Consider the following 21,689-nt stretch of genomic DNA (forward strand, 5'->3'; position numbering starts at 1 on the left):
CTGTGTATCTGGTTGAGATGCTCTTGGGGGAAGAAAATGCATCAGAAGTCAGAAAGGCAATCAGCAAAACTCCTTCCCCTTCCTTTCTCTTCCCCTCAACTACCTGTAAGTAGAAAGTGTTTAAACTACGGTATTTCCTCACCAGGAAGGACAGCAGAGAAGGAAAGTATCTGAAAGACTGCACAGCTGTAACCAAACTGTTTTGCACACCTAATTAGGATAAACACAAGGTGAAAAGTGTGTGATCTGAGGCCACCATGTGCTCACTGTAATAGGGCATCTTTTAGAAACAGATAGAAATGTTAAATAAATCCACTGCTGAATCAGTGACAGGTGACCCTGACCCACATTAGACAAAACTGTAACTTTAATGTAGGAATCAATTCCCGTGCACATACGGTTTTCTGTCCACATTGAGGCATTTTATTGAGGTATAAACTTTGCAGAAGATGAGGTAACAATTTGCATAGGACTTACACAAAATAACTTCACACTTCAAATTTACTTGGCATTAACTACTGTATGTAGAGGACTGATAATTCCTGCTTGTAAGAGTCTCCTCGATGCACAGCTGTGTTAATGCTAGTGGTAGGACCGTGGAGAAGGCACAGCAGCTGTAGGTAATGAAACCAGTCAGATTGAAAATGCTTTTGTACAACGGCTACAGCTTCTTTTCATTGGTTTGAGTAAGAAATGACTGAGACAGACAAGGCTTGCTACAGTTTAACCTTGTCCAGTGCTGAATGTTCTTGTAGCAGTGCCAGTGGGGTGGGTGAGTGTGGTTTTGTGTGTTTGGCTTTTTTTCTTTTTTTTTTTTTTTAAGAAAGCTTTATTGGAATAAAAATCCCCTGGTTGTCAAAGTAGTTCAAATTTGGCACTTGAGTTTTAAGTTGTCAGACTTCCTATGGCTAAAACATGGAAGTCTGGGTAAAAATACATTCTTGTGTTTTCAAACGTTTCTCTTAAATACTTACATAAGTTCATGTTCTACTTCCTCAATTTCAGATTTTAAGAAATTCCATACACCTGTCTTTAGTGTAGCTCCCCTGAAGCTTACCAAATAATTTCACTTTAGTAATGAAGCATATACAGGAAGTTTCCTATGAGAAGTTCAGTTACTATTTGATATGTAGAACATGAATGTTAATATTCTAAGACCCAGCAGTAATTCCTGCAGACAGTAAGAATTGTGATATTATTAGAACTATACTATAAAATGTACACAAGCATATACAGAAAATTAACCAGAGAAACATCAGTTGCTCGTTGAAAGTCCTTTTTCTAAACCAATTCAAAAAGATTATCAAAATACAAAACCAGCTTTAAAAAACAGCCTGAGGTAAGAGTTATATGCAAATAGCAATCTTTTTCTTAAAAAAATAGCTGTATTGAAATTCTAGGTACTTAGAAAGTTACTTACTGTCAATAAAAACTTTTACTAACAATTGTAAAGAGTACTTTAACTAATACAAAAGTATATAACATTGTACACAGATCCAAAGTAAAAAAAAGTACAATGCTGCACTTCCATTTCATTTAAAAATATATAGTTAGGACAATTCAACCTTTTACCATACAGTTAACTGGCTTTGGATTAGCTGATACTGTTGACCATGGAACAGTCAGCTAATTCTACGTGCTGCTGGCTTTCAGCTTTGCTAGGACAAGGTGCTTTACCGTGTCCGTTTGCCTGAGTACGTCGTTGGCTGTAAAACAAAATGTAGGCTTGAGCCTTGCATACTTCTTCCATAGTGCACCGGTTGAGTTTCGAATCGTTGCAGTGTACCCAAAATCCTGCAGTGAAGAAATACACCAGAAAGTCATCAGGACACTGATTTGAAGTCACTGCGTTTTATTTAATCATGAATTAGTGTTCAGTCCCATTTAACAAGTTGTATACAAAGAGTACATTGTGTCAGTTGATCTAGTATATTTGCCTCTATGTTTTAAAAGCCCAGCTTAGCTTCCTCAGATTTACAAGAGAGTTTATAGCTGGAACACGTTTTAACAAGCCAACACAAAAATTGAACTGTTTTGGTCTACTGAACTGCAATTCTCATTCCAGGCACTTCAGCTACAAGTGGTTTCCTTTTCCTCTTGAGACAAGACAGTAAGCTTAGAAGTTGAGAATTAGGAACACTCCTTCTCCCACACTTACTTCACAGCTGGTTCCTACCTCCTTCTGAATTGTAGCAGTAGGCAGTGTAGTGCCCAGAGCCAAATCCTTTCCCATGATGCATTACCACAGCAGACAAGTCATAGATAAAGCAGTCGGGCAGGAGGGACTTGAGAGATTCTCTGCAGCAGTAGGGCTTCATGTTCAGCATTTGATCAAAATTAACATGTACACCAATCTTCTCACGATGATTGCGTCCTGACCACCTGCAAAGTTCAGTCAAATGAAAACTTATTTTTTTCTTAAAGAACACAGCCTTCTGAATTACGCTTTAACAGAACAAGTCTCATCTTCACTGTTGTCTTTGTGCATTAAATCAATGCTAATTTGCATGTGTTTTCCCTAAGCCCCTCCTTTATCTCTAGGCCTTTTAAAATTTAGTCTATTGGACCTACTGTTCTCATCTTCTGAAACATATGTCTTAACATCTTGGTAATGGTGAGTGGGATGTACTTCCCATGTACCATATCTCATTGGTATTTCTCATTTGTTCTATCTCATTTTCAGTTTCCTTTGTATTCAGGACAGACTCTGTACTACTGTGTGAACTAAAGAGTTCACAGAGATACAGTCTCCACTTCCTTACTCTCAGGCATTAATGTGTTTGGTTATATGAAGGTTATATGAGACGTCCACTGAATACAATCTCAGTTTGTACATTCGTGAATATGAGCATTTACGCTACCTGAAGGTAACAGAGTTCACAGCAAGGTTAGTAGGTTTTGACTAAACCCTAACTATTCTATGATTCCATGATTCTATGAAATAATTTTGGTATTAAAATAACAAATAGTTGGAATCTAAAAAGTCCATTTTCTACTTACAGTGTATCTTACTGAAGATTAAATTAAACAAGAAAAACAAGTTCCTAATAACTAATTCTCATCATACTAGTAAAGGGAACTGAAACTGATGCTGAAAAACATAAACCCCAAACAAGGGAAGAGCAGGACTACATTGGTCAGTTTGCAGTGCTGTTTGTTGTGATACTACTTACCTAAACCGTTTAAGGTGTAATCTGAGAACCCGAGGTAGTCGACACACCATAAGCTGCTTCTGAGCTTCTGTGAGTATAACTGGTTTAGAAGAAAACTTCCTTCGTTTTGCTGAGACCAAACACACAGATGCACAATACAAATCTTGATAACAGCCTTGTATTTCAATCTAAGGTTTTTCCACCAAATTTGCGTGGCTCTAAATAGGATGGTATGTGCCTCCTTAAAAAGGATACACTCAGAGCCATTTTGCAAGGATTATTTTATGCTACAAGTATAAAATACTTGTGGTCACTTAGGTTAGTCACCTTAATGTTCTTTGACTGGGAGTATCAGAATCCCCATTAGTGTCTGATCAGACTTTATCTAAGAGAAGCATCACACTTCAAAACATCCTTTGAATAATTCCATCTTCTAGGTGATAAGTAATAGCTGTCAAGTGACCATACCAGGAACATGAGAAGTTTGTTTGCAACATACTTTTAAGACTTTCAGTATTTTCCTTCTGTAATAACTGTCACTTTACTTTGTATTTTACACATAGAACGTATGTATGAGTACATACTGCCTTTACTCACTGTTGCACTGATCACATGCATAGATCTTTCCTTCCAAAGCTTCTGTTTCTGTAAACTTGGCCAGCATTTCTGTCAGCAGGCATGGGTACTGAGATGACATCTCCTTGCCGTTGCAGTGATACCTCTCAGGAAACTCCAGGGACAGGTCCCAGAAAGGTTCTATTGTATTTGATTTATTGTCACAGGTAAGGCATGTAACCTGTAAAATGATATTTCACCAGTTGCTCACTCAAAAACGTACTAAAAAGAAGTAAGTTTCCCTAGAGGTAACTGATGCAACCAAAGAAAAAACAGTAATTTAACAAAAGAAATGATACACCTAATTTCTTTTCTCTGAAGATCATGTCCAATACTGTTATCACGAACAGGTAAGTGTTCTTGTATTTGACTGAGAAACAAAAAGCAGAGTCAAAATGGTCTGTCCAAGAGAAAGCAGCTGGTGGAGTCTTGCGTGTCTTTTCTCTTTTCCAAAAAAGAAACACTCCAAAAGGAACGTTTACATGAGAAACTCTAGTTTAGGTTAATCAAAAAATAATAATAATAATAAATCAATAATAAAAAAAAAGAAATCCAAACCAAAGCAAACAAAAAGAAACAGCTGGGGATTTTAAAGTCATATCCTTCTTACTTTGTAAGTCTTCCAGGGAAGCCTGGATTAGGAAGCACACTTCTTCAAATTAAAATTAACAGGTAAAAATAATTTATTTCTTCTTTCAGTAAGTGGATCCATCGTCACACTAGGGAAAGGACAAGCAGTAAGACAACATAAATAAAATGTCAAGAAGTGAAGTGAGTCAACCTGGAAAATGCAGGTAATAAAGCAGGGGACAATTAATTTATTATAACATTCAATAGTCAGGAAAATAGAAGAGCTGCTGCTTTTAACTAAAGCTGTAACTACAACATATTAGGTGTTGATTTGCAGTGCTGTCTTCTAAAAGACAGCTCCACTGCTTCTAGAAGAGCATTCCATCATTTATGTCTTCCTCTAAAGGGCCTTCACCCTTCCATGATTCATGTGGATGAGTAACTTCTGCTAACAGCTGAACCTGTGCAGTTGTGAATCTCCATTTAGACTGCAACAACCATAGTTCATAAAGGCTATAAAGAATTACCAGTAAATAACAAGCTTGTGTGTTTGAGGCTAAAATAACATTCACCTTGGTATGTGCAATAGAACAAAGTACAACACAAACCAGAAGAGCAAATACCTGAATTTTCTACTGTTAATGTATTTATTTGGCTTGTAAGCTGCAGTTGACTACTAACTCGAGCAGCTCTAACCTCACTGCTCTAGAAAAGACACATTCCTAAAGTAAGCTGAAGTTTAATAAGGCTCAGATAGGAATCTTTGACAGAACTTCCATAAGCATCCAGCATGCTGCCACCCTCTTCCCCAACAATTAATCTTTCCCACCAAAGGACTAAAGGAACACATACACCTGATATTTGCTAATACACAGGCTTAGTAATAAAGGAATAGAAATCCTGAGGTATCAAAATACTGTTATTTCACAGGCATGCCTTTATCTTGCTGTTCATCATAAATTCAGTGTATTCTCTTCAGTTAGATTAGTTAGTTTACACAACTGTGAAAATACACTCAGTTTTGTTCAAGAGCTCCTTCATTTTCCTCTGAAGGTTACCCTGCTTTGTCTGTTATTTTTGTCATGATTATTTGCATAGAGACAGATCTGTCACCTTGTCACACCTTCCTCCTTCTTGTGAGTCATTATTTAATGCATTCATCACTTACAACAGCTAATACACGATCTGTACATTAGCTACTTAATGCACAGGTGTATATTTGTGTACCAGTGCATGTGTTTAGCAGTGGAGTTAGGAAAGCTGATAGCTGCTTTATGTTCTTAGAAGGAAATGCCACTGTCTTGTTCTTAGAAAACCAAATTCAAACTTACATGGCAGAAAAGAGAAGAATCTTCTGTTTTAATTTACACCGACAGGAGCTTCTTTTGTAAGTGCTAATATCTGGCAGCATTTCAAAGCCACAAACTATTAGTAACTCAGGGCTGGAATCTGAACTTGGAGACAAAATGGTATGTTTGGCCACGGTTCAAGCTAACTCCAGCATAAACACAGAAATGACTAATAGATTTCTGCTGTACAAATGGGTGATTTTGTAGAGCCTGAAGTTTATTTAATTGACGAGTTACTTAAGAATTTGCTGCATTTGAATGCACACTGAAGATTGATGAAGTACATACATACATGATGAAGTACATACATCAGTACACTGATGGATGAAGTACATACATGAACTCAGCATGGATAATTTTAACAAGTTCTTAGGTTTTAAATTTAGTGTGTAATTGTTAATAATCTAAGTTATTTTAAGATGCTCTCTCCCAACTGGTTACTAAGTACTATCCCAAAGAAAAAAGAAAAAAAAAAATAATCAATCCAGCTTCTAAGTTTTGCCTTTCAATAAAACAGAAAAGATAAACTGATGCTTCTCATCTCATGCAACTGTGAGCAAAGCTGATTTATGTTAACAAAATCCTATCCTAATACTGAGTTGCACTTACTTCCTCAAATCAAAGACAGCCCTCTTCATGACACTGCAGTGAAGTTAAACTCTTAAGAGTCCTCGGATTTGTGTACTTGCCAACAGCCAAGTAAGCTGATATATTTGGATAAGGATACACCCGACCACATCAGCCCTCTGCACAGGGTGCTCCTGTACACACTCACACTCCATGGTAAATGAGGGCTGGAACAAAGATTGCAAGTATTTTTCTTAGCCAGGCCTGAGCTTACAAACTGGATTGCTCAACAAGTGGAAGGATCCCTACCCTTCTCTGGAATTCATCTGCACTGGCCTGTCCATCAAGATGGGCTTTACAATACTGCCATCACTTCTCTCTGTCCTAAATGAGATGAATTCCTTTATCCTGCACTCCACTACCATTCACACTGTGCAACTGAGATTTTCTTTTTTTCAGGAAAAGTACTGCAATGGTATAAACTGCTCAGAAATTGGCTGAACAAGATGCAGGATTTTAATGAAAAACAGAACAAAAAACACCAAATGTGAATGTAAAGGGCTGGCAAAAACTTTCTGCATCTGTCCAATGTAACTTCTTATGGTGTGAGTATGCACGACAGTAACAGGGAAGGGAGTTTGCTCTAGCAATCTGTTAGTGACATGTATCTTCTTATGACTCTATTTTACAAATTCAGAGTTTGATTTCACCTCCCCATTGTATTCCACAATTGCTATTTTAAAAATCCTTAATGCTGTAATTTCTAACAAAGCTAAATGAGAAGTTTACATTAGAGCAAAGTTAAGTAAATTACTGGTTTTAGCCAGTCTGAAATCTCTACCGTCTGTTCTGCCCTGACCACCCTCTCATGCCTTCAAACACGGGTACTATATGCAATTGTTTGGTTAAAGCTCACTATTCAATCATGGGCCAAAGGCCAGACTGAAAGGAGCTGGATCAGATTGCTTGATTCAAGCTAAGCATGGAGGCCACTCAGACAAGCATCACTGCACCCACAATAATTTGATGGACAGCCACTGCCCCAGATGGCATTCAGCTTAAATGCAGCCAAAGAAAATAGTTAACATATTGCTGCAGAAGAAGCCAGCTCCATTACTAACTGTTCTGCCTGTTTTTCCTGCACTTGCATGGAAGAAAAACAACTGTTACCACCTCTGCTCTAATTCCTGTTTGTTTCTCAAGAACAGTGAGGTGGTCAATCCTACTGTTGTGCTTTTACTACTAGTTAAATTTTCACTATGACACATATATACAAAGAGTAGCAATTTTTCCACAGCAAAGTAATCAAAGCAGAAGAGGATTTCTAGAATACTGCTGTAACATGGAATTCCTCATGACAGTCCATACTGTATTTCTTCAGTTATTAAAAAAATACATTTTGTAACAATGAGCATACAGCATCATCAAATGATCTCTATCTATGTAACAGAGTAACATAAGCATACCCACAGCGAACCAGTCTGTGACTCAATGGCCTCCTACAGATGAACTTAAAATGTCACCTTATTTTAGTTGGAAAGCAACTTGACAACCATTTTGTGGTTCAGGCCACACATAAAAACAGAGATTAATACTGGAATATAGCAATCGGTATACAGGTTGTGGATTGGTTTAAGTGCAAATCCTCCTATTTCGTACCCAAAGTTCTCATAGTTTTTAATAGTCTATCCAGTGGGAGACTTAATACCCAGTGCTGCACAAGTCGCGCTCAGCATCCTCCCCCACACCGTAACTTACAGCACACAACCCGCAACTGAAGGGCTTTATATAACCCAAAGATTGCACATTTCCTCTTCTCTCTGTCCTGAAATACACCAGCTGAGCAAGTAAATACAGAAGACTTGCAAGGACAGGCACTGGCTTTTAAAACTTTAAACAGTTTACATACTACATACATTGGTTAGAACCTACTTTACTCACTGGTCTTGGCATATTCATTTCTCTGAGCACTGCACACCGCTATTCTGCTGTGCTGAGCGAAACCAGGAGGAGGCATTTTGCACAGATTCCATCTTATACATGATCAGGAAGTAAACTAACCATTTGTGTTTTGCTTTGTTGTTTTTTTTTTTCCCATTATGCCCAGAGATATCAAAAGTTAGTTCTTACCTGGCATTGTTATAATAAATGGTGGATTATTAGCAAAAAAATCTCACAGCCAAAGACAGAGGAGGAAATGGTAACTAATCACACCTTTGCTGTAGAGGAAACTGGCTAAATCAGCAAAGCCACTGCTCTTCACTTTCACTGCTATGTTCGGTGTTGCTGTTAACAGAAATCTAGAAAAAGAGCTCTAACCTAAGGCACCACCTTCAAAAGCAGTAGAATCCTCACAGAGCTTTTAAAAAAACACCCCAAACAGTTTCTAAAGGGTTCCTTCACCACTCCATAAAGATGTTAAAAAAATCACTGCCTAGGTATTTCTTTGATCATTTACATTAAATTTTAATTTACTCAACAGCACTCTATATAAAGAAATCAGCAAGTACTTACCACTTTGCAATATGCAACATTAACTCTTTTCCTTTAATTAGGTACCTAAGCAGCTTTCACATAAATCCAGACAAACTCTATTTTTTTCTACCTCCCTTATGGGGTCTTTTCTAGCCACAGAAAATACCAATTGCCCTTCTTCTGCTTGCCTTAGATTAGAAGATATCCCTCACTAAACCCTAAGACAGAGGGAGCTGGCTGATGATGTTACAAGGCCATTCATCTTTGAAAGGTCCTGGCAATGTCATGGCAATCAAGGGAGGACAGGAAGAAAGCAAGTGACACTTATGTCTTCAAGGAGATGGATCTGGAGAGTTACAAGTCAATCAGCATCACCTTGATCTGTGAAAAAGCTGATGGAGCAAAACTTGGAAACCATTTCCATAGTTATTAAGAATAAGATGATGACTGGAAGCAGCCCCCATGGGTTTACAATGGGAAAATTACTCTAGACCAACCTCACAGGCTTCTTCCTACAATGAGATGACTGGTACACATAACCAGTGGATGAACGGAAAACAGTGGATGTTTATCTTAACATTCCGTGAGGCTTTCAGCACTGTATTCCATAACATCGTCACAGAAAAAATGAAGTGCAGGCTAGACAAACTGATGGCCAGGTGGACTGAAAACTAAGTAACCTGTCAGGTTCAATGGGCTGTGGACAGCGGCATGAAATGCCCAGCAACTAGTGGTGTACCCCAGGGGTCAATAATGGAGGCAATTCTTTTAAAACTCTCAACAAGATTGCAGCTGACACAAACCTAGGCAGTGTCTGATGCACCGGTGCCTCTTGCTGCCATTCAAGGGAGCAGGACAAGCTGGGTAATGGGCCACCAGGAATCTCATGCAGTTCAACAAAGGGAAGCTCCACATCCTGCACCAGGGCAGGAATAACCCCGGGCACCTGCACAGGCTGGGAAAGGCTGGGGGAACAACCTCACCAAGAGCAACACTGCATTGGGCAGAGCATCCCAGCAGATAGAGGGAGGTGAGCCCTTCCCTCTCCTCAGCCCTGGTGAGACACAGCTGAAGTGCTGGGTCTAGCGCTGCATTTCCCATTACAAGATACGGACTTACTGGAGTGAGTCAGAGGGTCAGGAAGATGGTGAAAGGGTCTGGAGCATCTGACCTGTGAGGAGAGACTGACAGAGCTGGGGCTGCTCAGACTGGAGAAGAGAAGCTCAGGGTGGATTTTATCCTTGCGTATGGACACCTGATCAGAGGAGTAAAGAAGACTGAACCAGGTACCCAGTGAAAGGCCAAGAGGTAACTGGCACAAACTAAAACACAGAAGGTTCCATTCAAGCAGAAGAAGAAACTGGTTTTACTGTGAGGATGGTCTAGCAGTGACACAGGCTGCCAGCAGACTGTGGTGTCCCCACCCTTGGTGCTATTGGAGACCTGACTGGCTGTTCTGGCTGTCCCTGTTTTAATCAGAGTTGGACAAGATGATATCTTGAGGTCCTTTTCAACCTCAAGAAATCCGTGTGTGCATGCATGTGTACACGTGTATGTGAACCTAAATGTCAGGAAGTCATCATTACAATGACAAAGCCAAGCAACTGAGGAAAGACAAACAATGTCTGGTAACAAAAGAGTTTTCTAAAGTAGTAGTTTGCTCTTCAGCAACTATTTTAACAATTTATTTTGTTATTGTAAGGTTCATTATACCTTTACATCTCTTAACACACAAAATTAAGAATCCTAAGAAATTCGATAATATCAGTTATTATTTTAGCATTGTTTAAGAGTAGGTAAAAATATTCAGAATCATCCTGTCTGGTTTACAGAAAAGTAGTTTATTCCTGCCATATGTCATGGCAAGAAGCCTATTCTGATCTTTAGGAAGTTTTTAAGGTTTTACCAACACAGTGGTAGAAATTTGATGAAGGTAGTGTCCAAAAAGCATGAGTTTTTGCTAGTATGATTTCTGTAGACATCAGGAACCCAATTTTCCCAAAGCAGTGCTGAAAACATACATTTACTTTGGAAGCTAAAATCTGCTATTCCAAATTCTGCATTTTTAAAAATGTACCTGCCCAATTCCTTGCTTAACGTGGACAAAGTTTGAAATAAATACTAAAAAAATTGTTGTATACTGTGCTGTTTAGCTGGGACCATTTTAGAATCATAAGCCAAAAACTTCTAGAGAGAAATGCTAGCTAACCTACTGGAGCTCTTGAAGTGTACTTCAAAGATCTGTTGTGGATCAGTATGGGTCAGTTTACCACTGGCACATAACTTCACAGTGCAGTGTTTTGTCCTTTCCCATTGAAGGACTGAGGACAGACGGTAATGGATACCTTCCACAAGAGTACAGGCACTGAGAGATTGAAAATAACTGGGGTTTTAACAGACATATTTGCATCTTCTTACAATTCCAGGGGGGTCGAGAGGAACAAGGTTTACAAGATACAGACTCCTTTGCCCAGGAAGTGCTATCCTTTGCCCAGGAAGTGCTATAGCAGAACTTTCTCCAGGCAGTCACTGAAGGAAAACTACAATGTGAAAAGGAAGTAATAGAAGGGAAGGAGTTTGTAGCTACATATCCTCTTCTTTACCTGCCTTAGATGTACTGAGCATTTAAGTTTCACAGTTTGTACTGCACAATAAAAAGCTGTAATCATATAAAAGATATTGGAGCACATAAATAATAATGAAATTTTTAGAAGTCAAGAGGCAATCCACTCATGCTATTCTTGGAGTGACTCATTACCTAGTCTGGTATTCCATAAAATGGTAAAAGATTTCAAGTAGTAGGTGAGGAAGGCTTACTTTAAATTAGCTGAGAACAAAACAAAACCAACACATATAAAATAAACAACTGTTTTGATATCACCTAGCTATCTAAAAGTAATCTGGAGAAGATTCTCACACACCCAGTTTTCACCTTTCTTAATCTTATATCCTAAATTCAGTTAACGCTGAACCAGCAGACATTTAAAAAGTAACAAACTGATGGCAACTTCAGGATTATGACTTCCCTTCAAGTTAAATGCATAGCTAGAAACAAGCTAAATGTTTGATCGTGCATGTGAAAGTAATGTGAAACCTAGGTAAACATACAGCTTATCTGCATTGTAAGTGATCCTCTGTGTGTACTCCACCAAGAGCAGTTAACAGTATTCCTGAGGTTTGAAGGTCAAGAGGATTGACTTCACTGCACTTATATCTTACTGAATCAAATATCTACAACTGATATTTTCAGTACAAAGGCACAGTATCATAACTTTTTTAGTGATTCCAAAACAGAAGGCAACTGCTCACAGAAGCAATCTTCTCCATTCCCCTTCTTCACTAAGATGTAGCTTATTAAACACTCCAGACTACAATCCCACCCTGTTTTAATAAATGTTTTAAATAAATAACTCCAACTATCTTCTACAAAGAAACTCTAATACTGTTACAGCTCGCAGGTAGATAAACTAAGCCTACAAAGGAAAAGTGTACATTCCTTTATTTTAAGAGCCAACATTGTCAAAGTCGTGATGACACAGCAAGAAGTCCTGCATGGAGACATTTTCTTGCTTTTTTAAATTTCATTATCACAGTTTGTGCCAGTTGTGACAAACATCTAGTGAAATCATGATGCAGGAGTCTTACAGAGGAAAGTAACTGCCTAATAGTTTTTAAAGCTCATCCTTTCATGTGCGAATACCAGGCACTGTAATCATTAAGATAACCTGAATATATTTTATCAAGGAGGAAATTTACATCTTCAGGGGTTACCATTTCTTTTTATTACTTATCATGTTCAAAAGTGCTAGTGAAGACTAAACTGAAACAAAAGTGGCAAAAGACAAAGGGAACATTAGGAGGTACTGTTGGACAGCCTTTGGGAACTGCCTAATGAGCCAGGGAGAAATTATTACAGATAACCTCAATACTCTTTTCCTTGCTCCTCTCACTTGAGACATTCTGAAGTTCATTAAGGCTGTATTCCGCACACTACTGACCAGCTGCAGTAGAAGAGTTGTGTGTGGTAGTCACAGAAATCACAGGACAGCTCAAAACTGTTTAATTCCCTTTCAGTCTTACTTGATGACACTTGAGTGAATTCTCACTACTCCCCTCCCTAGTTTCAGGAAGGTGGGAAGGTTTCTAGTCACAAGCCTCTTCACGTAACAAAGCTAAAAACATGTGAAAGAAGTGGTACTACTGAAATAATGCTTGTGTCTTCAAAGCCTTGAAAATTCTTCCAAAAAATAAATCCTGTAAGGCTTGAAATGCAATCAAAGTTTGTCAATATATTTAAGCAATTATTTTATTTTACTAACAAAGTTACTCTTTTGGAGAGGAATGTGATTTTCAAACAGAAAGCTTTAGTAATATACTAGATACTGCTATCAGATCAACCCTGATACAAGATATGTTAACTACCCTGAGGAAAGGAAGCACGCCAACAGAAATGCTCTTACACTGGGCCAAATGCAAGTTAGAAAATGATCTGATTTTAGCAGCAGATACAACAGTTTTGACTAGTTACACAAAAGCCAGCATGACCTAAAGTTTACAGATATCTTGGCAATAAACAATCTTACCTTAGTCAAAAAATATTTGGATTTCTAGCCCCACATACTAAAACATGAAACCATCAAACAGTCAGAACAATGCAAACATCCACCTTTTTGTTAATTTGTGTTAAAACTCTTCTCCTTTACACAAGGTATCCATCGAATGCTTCTGCACTCCCTCTGTAACATGTGCCTGCACACTGAAGATAATTCCATGGGGGCAAGACTTTCTCAACCTCCGTTTCTGCTGCACTGCAATTAGTTTTTAGATTAATTCAACAGAAAGCAGCATTTGTTTCCTCGGACCGTTCTCAGGCATTTGTACATGCACAGCTGGGACATGCATAATTGTAAGTGGACACACCGAAGTACTTAACAGGAAGCCAAGAAGAAAAAAAAAAAAAAATAGCTGGGCAGTAAAATGGAAAGTAACCATTGCCTCCCCCCCACAAATTCAGTTCCTGCATTGACAGAGCCTTCTGAATCTTTGTGGTGTAACAGAAGCATTAGTTTTCCCATCATGACATGCAATTACTCTGTAAGAATGAATCTCAGATTCCTGAAATAATACCCTGCTTGCCATTCATTACCTAATCTGTTTCGACTTAATCAAGATTAATAGTTTTCTTAACACCTCTTATCTAGTATTACTAGAGTGATAAGTTAAATACTTAAAACTGTAACTTCTTTATTCCTAGCACTGAGTTGGTGTTTAATAGCAAAGACTGGTATTTCTCAGTAGTTGCAAAGGTGTGCTTTAAAATAGCAAATTTAACACTTTTATGTGATTCTTCTACTGAAAGTTGTAGGAGTACCCAATGACCTTTCTACTGAAATTGAGCGTATTATATCCTCCTCATCCTTCCTTGTACTTACAAATGCATTAACCTTAGAAGTATGCCCATCGCTGACCACTGTAAAACTGTAACTGCAAATCATTACACACCTTAAAAAATTCAATAACTCATAAAACATACCTGACTTAACAGCTGTCCATGAAAAACGTTGTTAACCACATTCAAAACCTGTTTTATAAGTTTTCTTTGAGAAGCAGGGATGCGAGCTGGGTATCTGGTCCCTGTAGTCTCCAGTTCCTGCTGCACTTTATCTAAAAGTTCACAAAGAAATTCCTGAGCATCTTGTTGAGCATATCCTCTGAAGGCTGGAATTAGTCTCCACACAGAATGAAGCATGGCAAAAGGAGACACCAGTGCCCACTTGCCAGACCACATAACTTGGAACAGAGTATGCAGCTCATGACAGAGAGAAATATGCTTTGAACTGGGCTCCCTGCGCTGAATAAGTTCCATATTTCTAGTTTTTGATGCTCCTCCACTTAATCCAGAGGATAAACTAGGCCTCCTCACAGAAGATAATCCCTTTATTTTCTCTTGGTTCTCATTCACATGTAATGCTGAGGCAGCTATTGACAGGTGTTTAGTTGAAGATCTGGTTTTGCCATTGGTTGCTGTTGCCAGCAGTTCCTGAGTTTGGTCGAGATCAAGCTTTAAAAAGCATTCTCGAAAAATAAGTAAGTGACTTAATACCTGCAGGATAGAATTCATATAGCAAGTATTGCCCAGGTTTCTCAGTCCTGTTACCCCTGGAGTCACCGTGGGCCTTCGTTTCATTGGAGAGTCACTTGTTTTATTCAATCTTATTTCATCTGAGGTATAGGTTTCTTTCAACTCTGCTGCAGATTTTGCATTCCGTGATGTTTTTTGCAGGCAGGGTGCTGATTTTGAGGACATTCTAATCTGATTTTGTAAACGACTGCTCTTTCTTGGAGGCATCTTTTCCATCTCTGCTTTCAACTCACGCTTCCGTTCTTGTCTCCTCTTCCTAGCTTTCTCCCTTCTTTCCTCTTCTTCTTCCAGATGCCTTTCTTCTTCCAAAATCTTTTTTCCAGTAGGTGTCACCTCAAGCCAGGATCTGAATACTTTCCCCAGGAGCGCACGCCGTCGGTGCCAAAGAGCTGTGAACATGCGATCTTCATTACGAAGCAAGGCTTGGGCACCACCATGTGAAAGGTAAGAATCATCACTTGTACCCATAGAACGCAAAGTCCTCCCACTTCGAGTAGTGCACTCATAGTTCTGACTCTTGATTGCACTTAATGTACTTCGCAACAGTTTTAAATCACCAGTTGCATTATCATTAAGAACATAATCATCACAGAGATAACAGAAAACATACAGCTCATTGACTTCCAACGCCACCGGGTGACTGCTCTCCTGAAAGTGCTTTAGTGCATGTTCTTCAATGTATCTTCCACACGCCACATGTGAGCAGCTGAGGCACGCCCAGATGGATTCGGTAGTATTGCAGTCCACACAATGCCATTTCTGAGGATTGAGAATGGAGTGATCTTGGGCCAGTCGCAGACGTCCTATGTGCTTACACTTATCCATTGTTAAAACTGAAATTGCAGAGCTATGATGTCAAAACACATCATCCAAACTATTTCTTGTCCATGGCACTTCAATCTGCAACTAAAATATATATATATATATAAATTGCAGTTCATAAATACACAACTGTGTCACTTTTACATTGTTGGTATATCAAATTTAGACCTGAGGTTAAGACCATGACTGCCATTAAACTGAGTCCCACCAAATACATAAAGACACTCAGTTCTGTATAGCCTCAATCAACATCATCAACAGCATTTCAAGTGTCATACTAAACGGTCTTCATACCACTGCTTATATTCCGAGCAACTCTGGCTTGAGACTGAGCATACTAGATACATTTTAGATTAGGCCTGCTTTTTCAAAGGAGCACTGATTTAGTTAAGACACTGTTACAGAGTCTGGATACAAACACAGCTGAAAATGGGACAGTTGGTCCAGAGAAGCTGCGGATGCCTCAGCCCTGGAAGTGTTAAGAGGCTGGAGCTTTGAGCAACCTGGTCTAGTGGAAGGTGCTCCAACCCCCCACTGCAGAGGGGGGTTGGAACTAGATGATCTTTTAAGATCCTTTCCAACCCAAACCATTCTATGATTCCAAAATGTTCCTGTTAATTCTATCCCTAAGCATACAGGTGCAGAAGTGCAAAGTTCAGTTAAATTTATTATATTTACACAGTGCCAACAGTTCAGACAAATGAAGCTTTATTTAATTAAACCACACCTTTAATTAAATCACTGCACCTTTGTGCTCAGACAAGCCCATTATACCAGCGCTTTCTACAATGACATATCATCAGTAAGTACATTTTAACATCATTTTAACATCTCTGAAAGAAAGAATGACCTGGAAAAGCAGAACTTGATTTCCTCATAAGACAGAAATTCCATTAGATATCATACCTCAGTTGCTGCAAACTTTCTAAAAACCTGCATTTTGAATAGATCTTTCTAATCCATGTCTCCAAGAAATCATCTAAAAATTTGGCTAGTGCTGGCTTACGTCCTTTAATAAGGTTATGTGGTAGCATCTATTTGTTAAAGCTGAAGTATTTGCTTTCTTCTATAAGGTGCATTTACCTAAAACAAATGGGCAGGCTCTGACTAACAAAAATTAAAGAGACAGTGATTCAGTCTTTCTTTATGTTTTACCATCTTTCTACTACCTCTAGTTGAAAGATACTATCTAGAGAAAAACGATGTGTCAGGAAGTGATTATGTTTGATGTGGGGTGTTTGCACCCAGGATGTCACTGACTAGAAGGGCTAAATAGCACACAGCAGCAGTATTGTTATGCGCAGGACTTGCCAGATGAAACAGTTAATCCATCTGGAGAGTAGCAAGGGTTTGTCAAATATCCATGCTGTGCCAAGAGACAAGTTACACCATTACAGATGCATGCATACTGTAGACCTGGCCCAGGCTGTATTAATAGCAAGGTCCACAAGTCTGTGTTTTACAGAGAAGTAAACGATGCTACAAAAGTACTGAGTGTCTTGGACAAGCTTGGATAGAACCCAAAAAATTCTATTCCTGCTATTAACCTTAAATATGCTAATATTGCTCAATTTTTACAGTTCTGAAATACACAAGAATAGGTTACTCAATTTAGAACAGATGTCAACATTAGAATAAGCATTAGCTTGAGGAAACCCTAATATACAATGACAAAACACCACTAAGGAAGGAAAACGGGTAAAAAGTTGCAGCTGGATAGGAAAGGAGTTTTAATTTTCATCTCGTACTTGGATAAAAGCTGTAGTTAAAAGATTCAACTAATAAAATACCTTTGCTTGGTTAACTGGCACACAGCTACTGTCCTTTTAACATGTTACAATACAGATACCAGCGTAAGAGCTGTAATAACTCTAAGCACATAATCAGCATCCAGCATTGCATGTGTTGCATAGGTCTTATTCTATGATACAGGAAAGGTTGTGCCAGCTGTAGTGAAACTTAAAGTATACACAGTTTTACATGCCTGTATTAATCATTCTCATTCAACTTACTTAAGAGTTGTCTCCAGTCCATGCTCACTGCACTGAAGAATTTCAAGCACCGTGACCTCTGGGTATTCAGCAATTCCCAGATTAAGTACCAGCCATAGCGTATTACGGGAGGTCGAGATCCCTTGCGTGCTATGGTCAACAGATGACAAAAATAATGGCTTGCTGAACTTTTTCAGCTTGCTAGCATCCGTAACATTCACTCCTCCTGATAGGCAGTCTTTTTATACCTTACTTTTTATTCTGTCTTTATAAATAAGACCGCTAGTGCTATCCCATGTCTTCTCTTAGCCTGACAACCTGCTTCCCCCCAAAAGAAAGCTCAAAACTGAGCTTTTATAAAACTGATAAAATTCACATAAATTTCAAGAGGTGAACTATGTATGTTAATTCCTCCTGGACTATTAAAGTACCTAGGTAAAGCATGCTGCAAGAATTAAGTATGTTAGACAGGATTTTAAGAGACAAGACATCCTTCTGGGTTTGGGCTAACAGGAATAGCTTCTCCTGCATAACATATTAGTAACAGTCCTTGCCAGCAGGCCAGAAAAGAACACTAAAACCTGCCTTCTCACAGGCCTGTCACACACAACAATGCTGTCAATAAAGAGGGGTCTGTCAGGTTGACTCTTTCTGATTTTCTTAGAGCCACTGTGTAAACACTGCGCCTTTTTTTTCCTTCTTTTTAATATTATATGGTCAGAAAATCTCGCTTTCTCTATTCTAAAGATGTTATCAAGAGTGAAACTACTGACACGCCTCAATGTAAGCAGACACCGGACTGAGGACAAAAGCAGTTTGCTGATTTCAGAATGACCACTGTGTAAACCAGGGTTGCACAATCAAGCTCTTCATGCAAAAGCAACACGATTCTACGAAAGCGCAAGATCAGCGCCTTGAAGAGAAAACCTTAAAACCCCAGCTCCCCCACCAGCAACCAAGCCAGCATGACATTTTCCCACCTACGTAGATGTGTGGAGAAAGGCGACAGGGTGGAAGGGGGAGGGGGAGGAAACATCTTGGCATGGGAGAAGGCTTTCTTTGAAGAAAATGTGAGGAAATCAAGATGCAGAGTTTGGTCAAAAAGACATATATCTGAAAAGACTGAGAAAAAAAGCTAAAAGTACAAAACTGAGACCAAAAAAACTTCAGCTGAATGTCAAGCAGCACAATGACAGCATGAATATTTTAAGAGGTGGAGCACCAAGACTACAGCAAGGCACAAAATTTAGAAACATTACCTCTGAACTAAGACTTGGCAAGACTTGGGGAAATAACAGGAGTGAAAATGACAGACAATGGTGAAAGAAACATAAAAAATACTGCATACTCATTTTTATGCCTAGTAGAAAGTAGCAGCTGGAATAAAATAGTACAAGCAAACACTCCAAAAACGTTAAAATCCCATAAAGTTATTCAGCGCTAGTTTCAGCATGCTTCTCTTCCAAGGTTCAGTTCTGTGCACACACACAAAGAAACCGTGAATTAGTTGACCAGCACGTCAGAGATCAAGCCCCCCTGTGTTCTCAGCACAAACCTGAGCTGAAGTAGTAAGCAAAATAACAAGTACTAACACACATAATAGCACTACTTAAAGCATTAAGTTGTTTGGGAAAATAGATATACAAAAGTCTTTTCTTACGTCAAAGTTTCACAAGCTAGAAATAAAGATCGAGGGAATACGATTTTTTTTTTTCATTGAACCATATTTCAACCTTATTGATGTGCTTGTTTCCTTAGTTTCACTAAAGAATGGCTGGCAAAATACACATTTTGGGATAACTCATGAGCTGAAAAAGTACTCGATGTCAAAACCTAATAACTTAGAAGCTAAGAAAATAGATGGTTTTCTTCCATTTGTGTTCCATGTAAACAAGAAATTCAGATTCATCGTAACAGCTGTTAAATTTTAAAATTGTAACTCTAAACATAAACAAAAGGAAATCTTTTCCCCTTAAGCCACTACTTCCGTAATTAACTACTTGGCACGTAAGTGAAAAACCACTCTATCTCAAGCGTTAGACTAGAAATGCAGTACATAGTTTTACTAATATACATACACACCCACGTGTGTGCTCGTGTGTCCCATTAATGTTCTGGCTTTTACATCAGTTGACAGTTTACCAACTGATTTTCACCAGGTTCAGAGTACCTATTTATTATCTTAAAAAAAATAGATATCATGGCCCTTGAACCCCTAAAAGTGTAAGACAACAAGCATGGTAACCAGAAGGCAGATGTACTGCTTTACTGCTTTCTTAAGCAATATTTTTCTTTTGATTTTTTCCTAAGGAAAACAACCCAACGAAACACTGATGTGGAAACTCCAAGTCCTGCAGGCATAACAGCGAGACTTAAAAATCAAAGCAGCACTTCAAAAGGAAAGTTTGTAAATTGTTTCCGATTTTTAACAAAGCAGCCTCCCAGCCTCCTTTCTCTGGAGCTGTACTGCGCCTTAACTTTTTTCCTCCTTTTTTGTTTATGTCGGCTAAGGAACGTTTATGCAATATGCTGCCTAGAAGTAGCACTTAACAGCAGACACCGGTACGGCACTACACTCAATGTCTCTTATAGCGAATAACCGCGCATTTCCTGCAGTGGAGAATTCAAGGTAAACAAATAGTTCAGACTTTCACAAAGGCACGGAAAACAAAGCATTTCTTGTTAGTCTGGATTTACACGGGACGGTTCTTCCCATTTAGAAAAACAAGCACCCCTGACCGCTCTGACAGCTCCTCGGACAACGCCTGGCTCCTGCGCCGAGAGCCCTGGAAAGCAAAGACGCTCCAGCCAAGCTGGCCCATGGCTGGATGCAGGGCTACAGGCGTGCCCACAACGGTTTCGGTAGGAAGGTCCAGCGCTCCCCACCAGCCCGCGACATGGCGCGACTCTTCGCCTCGACAACAAGGGGCACTTAGGCGACCCGAGCGGGTCACCGCCACCCTCTCCTTCTTCCACTCCTCCGCGCGATGTCCCTCACCTCGACGCTCTCCCCACACCTCCGGGACGAGTGAGTGGCCCGAGCACCGCGCAGGGGCTCCCCGTCCGCCACACAGCGAGCGCGACGGGACGCCTCCTCAGCCGGAGGTCCCTCACCGGAGCCGCTGGAAGGGCCACAGCTCCCTCGCTCCCGCCCCGGGGGCTTCCCCGGCCCCGCGCCGTGCCCGGCTCGCCCCCGCGGCAACAAGCGCCCGCTCCTCAGGTGCCCCTCCCCAGCGGCAGGGTGCTGCTGCCGCCGGGCACCTGCCCCGCGGGGCTCCCGCCGGCGGCTCCGGGCGCTGGAGCGCTCGCAGAGCCGTCTCCCCTCTCCCGCCGGCCGCCCCCGCACGCACCCGTCACCCGCCGCTGCCGCCATCTTGGGCGCCCCGAGCCGCAGCCTCCTCGGAGCGGCCCCTCGGCGACGTCAGCGCCGCGCGGAGGCCGCCACCCCACTGCGCACCCGCCCGTCCCGGCGAGGGGAGCCCCGCGCGCGCCGCTCCCGAGCCCCCTCAGGCACCGCCGCCGGCCCGCGGCTGTGCACCCCCATCGGCCTCGGGCACCCCGCGCGGCAGCCCCGGGCCGGGCCGTGCCGCCGCCCCGCACCCACCTGCGGAGCGCGGGGCGGGAAGCGCTGAGCGCCATGTGCCGGCGGCGGGTCTGTCACCAGATTTGTAGTGGCAACCCAAGTCCTTCCCACGTCTCCTCCCACCTCCCCCGCCGGGCAGAGCGGGCCGGTCCTGCGGGGCCGGGCGCAGGAAGGCGGGCGGGGAGCGGAGGGGCAGCTGCCCCGGCTGTCGGGACTTCGGCCTGCCGGCATTGGGAGCCGGTTCCCGAGGCACCGCTGCCTCCGGCCTGTGCCTGTAGGACACCTGTTTCCTCTGCGGGGCTTCCGTACCCAGCAGGAAAGAAGAGGGGTCTCAGGCGCCCCTCGGCGGGTTTTCTTACTTTCTTTCCTACATTTCACTCGCGTTTTGCCCTTGGTGGCATCGCCCTTGTTTGGCCGGGGAAT

General features: G+C 40.8%; 1 protein-coding gene across 3 annotated transcripts; it reads right to left on the reverse strand.

Moving 5' to 3' along the window:
- Positions 1 to 1,144: 1,144 nt before the first annotated feature.
- Positions 1,145 to 21,397, reverse strand: USP44 (ubiquitin specific peptidase 44). Of its 3 annotated transcripts, none has more exons than XM_057424996.1 (6): positions 21,288 to 21,397; positions 14,262 to 15,776; positions 3,750 to 3,948; positions 3,174 to 3,252; positions 2,177 to 2,382; positions 1,145 to 1,794 (listed from the first exon to the last, which is right to left on the reverse strand). In XM_057424996.1, exons 2-6 carry the CDS (start codon positions 15,693 to 15,695, stop codon positions 1,595 to 1,597), a joined length of 2,118 nt encoding a protein of 705 aa, XP_057280979.1. In that variant the 5' UTR covers positions 15,696 to 15,776; positions 21,288 to 21,397; the 3' UTR covers positions 1,145 to 1,594. The 3 variants fall into 3 exon arrangements, with proteins under 3 accessions (XP_057280979.1, XP_057280962.1, XP_057280971.1); XM_057424979.1 differs by having other exon boundaries at positions 3,174 to 3,282; XM_057424988.1 differs by lacking the exon at positions 21,288 to 21,397 and adding an exon at positions 21,034 to 21,142 and having other exon boundaries at positions 3,174 to 3,282.
- Between the last annotated feature and the right edge of the window lie 292 nt (positions 21,398 to 21,689).

The sequence above is a fragment of the Pezoporus wallicus genome, unplaced genomic scaffold (genome assembly GCF_028554395.1).
Source record: "Pezoporus wallicus isolate ANWC-B61680 ecotype Strahan unplaced genomic scaffold, APGP_CSIRO_Pwel_v1 scaffold_3294, whole genome shotgun sequence".
NCBI classification, from domain to species: Eukaryota; Metazoa; Chordata; class Aves; order Psittaciformes; family Psittacidae; genus Pezoporus; species Pezoporus wallicus.

Coding starts and splice junctions, on each gene's coding strand:
- USP44 (XM_057424979.1), bottom strand. CDS start 15,695: ATGGATAAGTGTAAGCACATAGGACGTCTGCGACTGGCCCAAGATCAC. Junction 3,283..3,749: donor TGCATGTGATCAGTGCAACA/GTGAGTAAAGGC, acceptor GTTTGGTCTCAG/CAAAACGAAGGAAGTTTTCT. Junction 1,795..2,176: donor CTGCTACAATTCAGAAGGAG/GTAGGAACCAGC, acceptor TCTTCACTGCAG/GATTTTGGGTACACTGCAAC.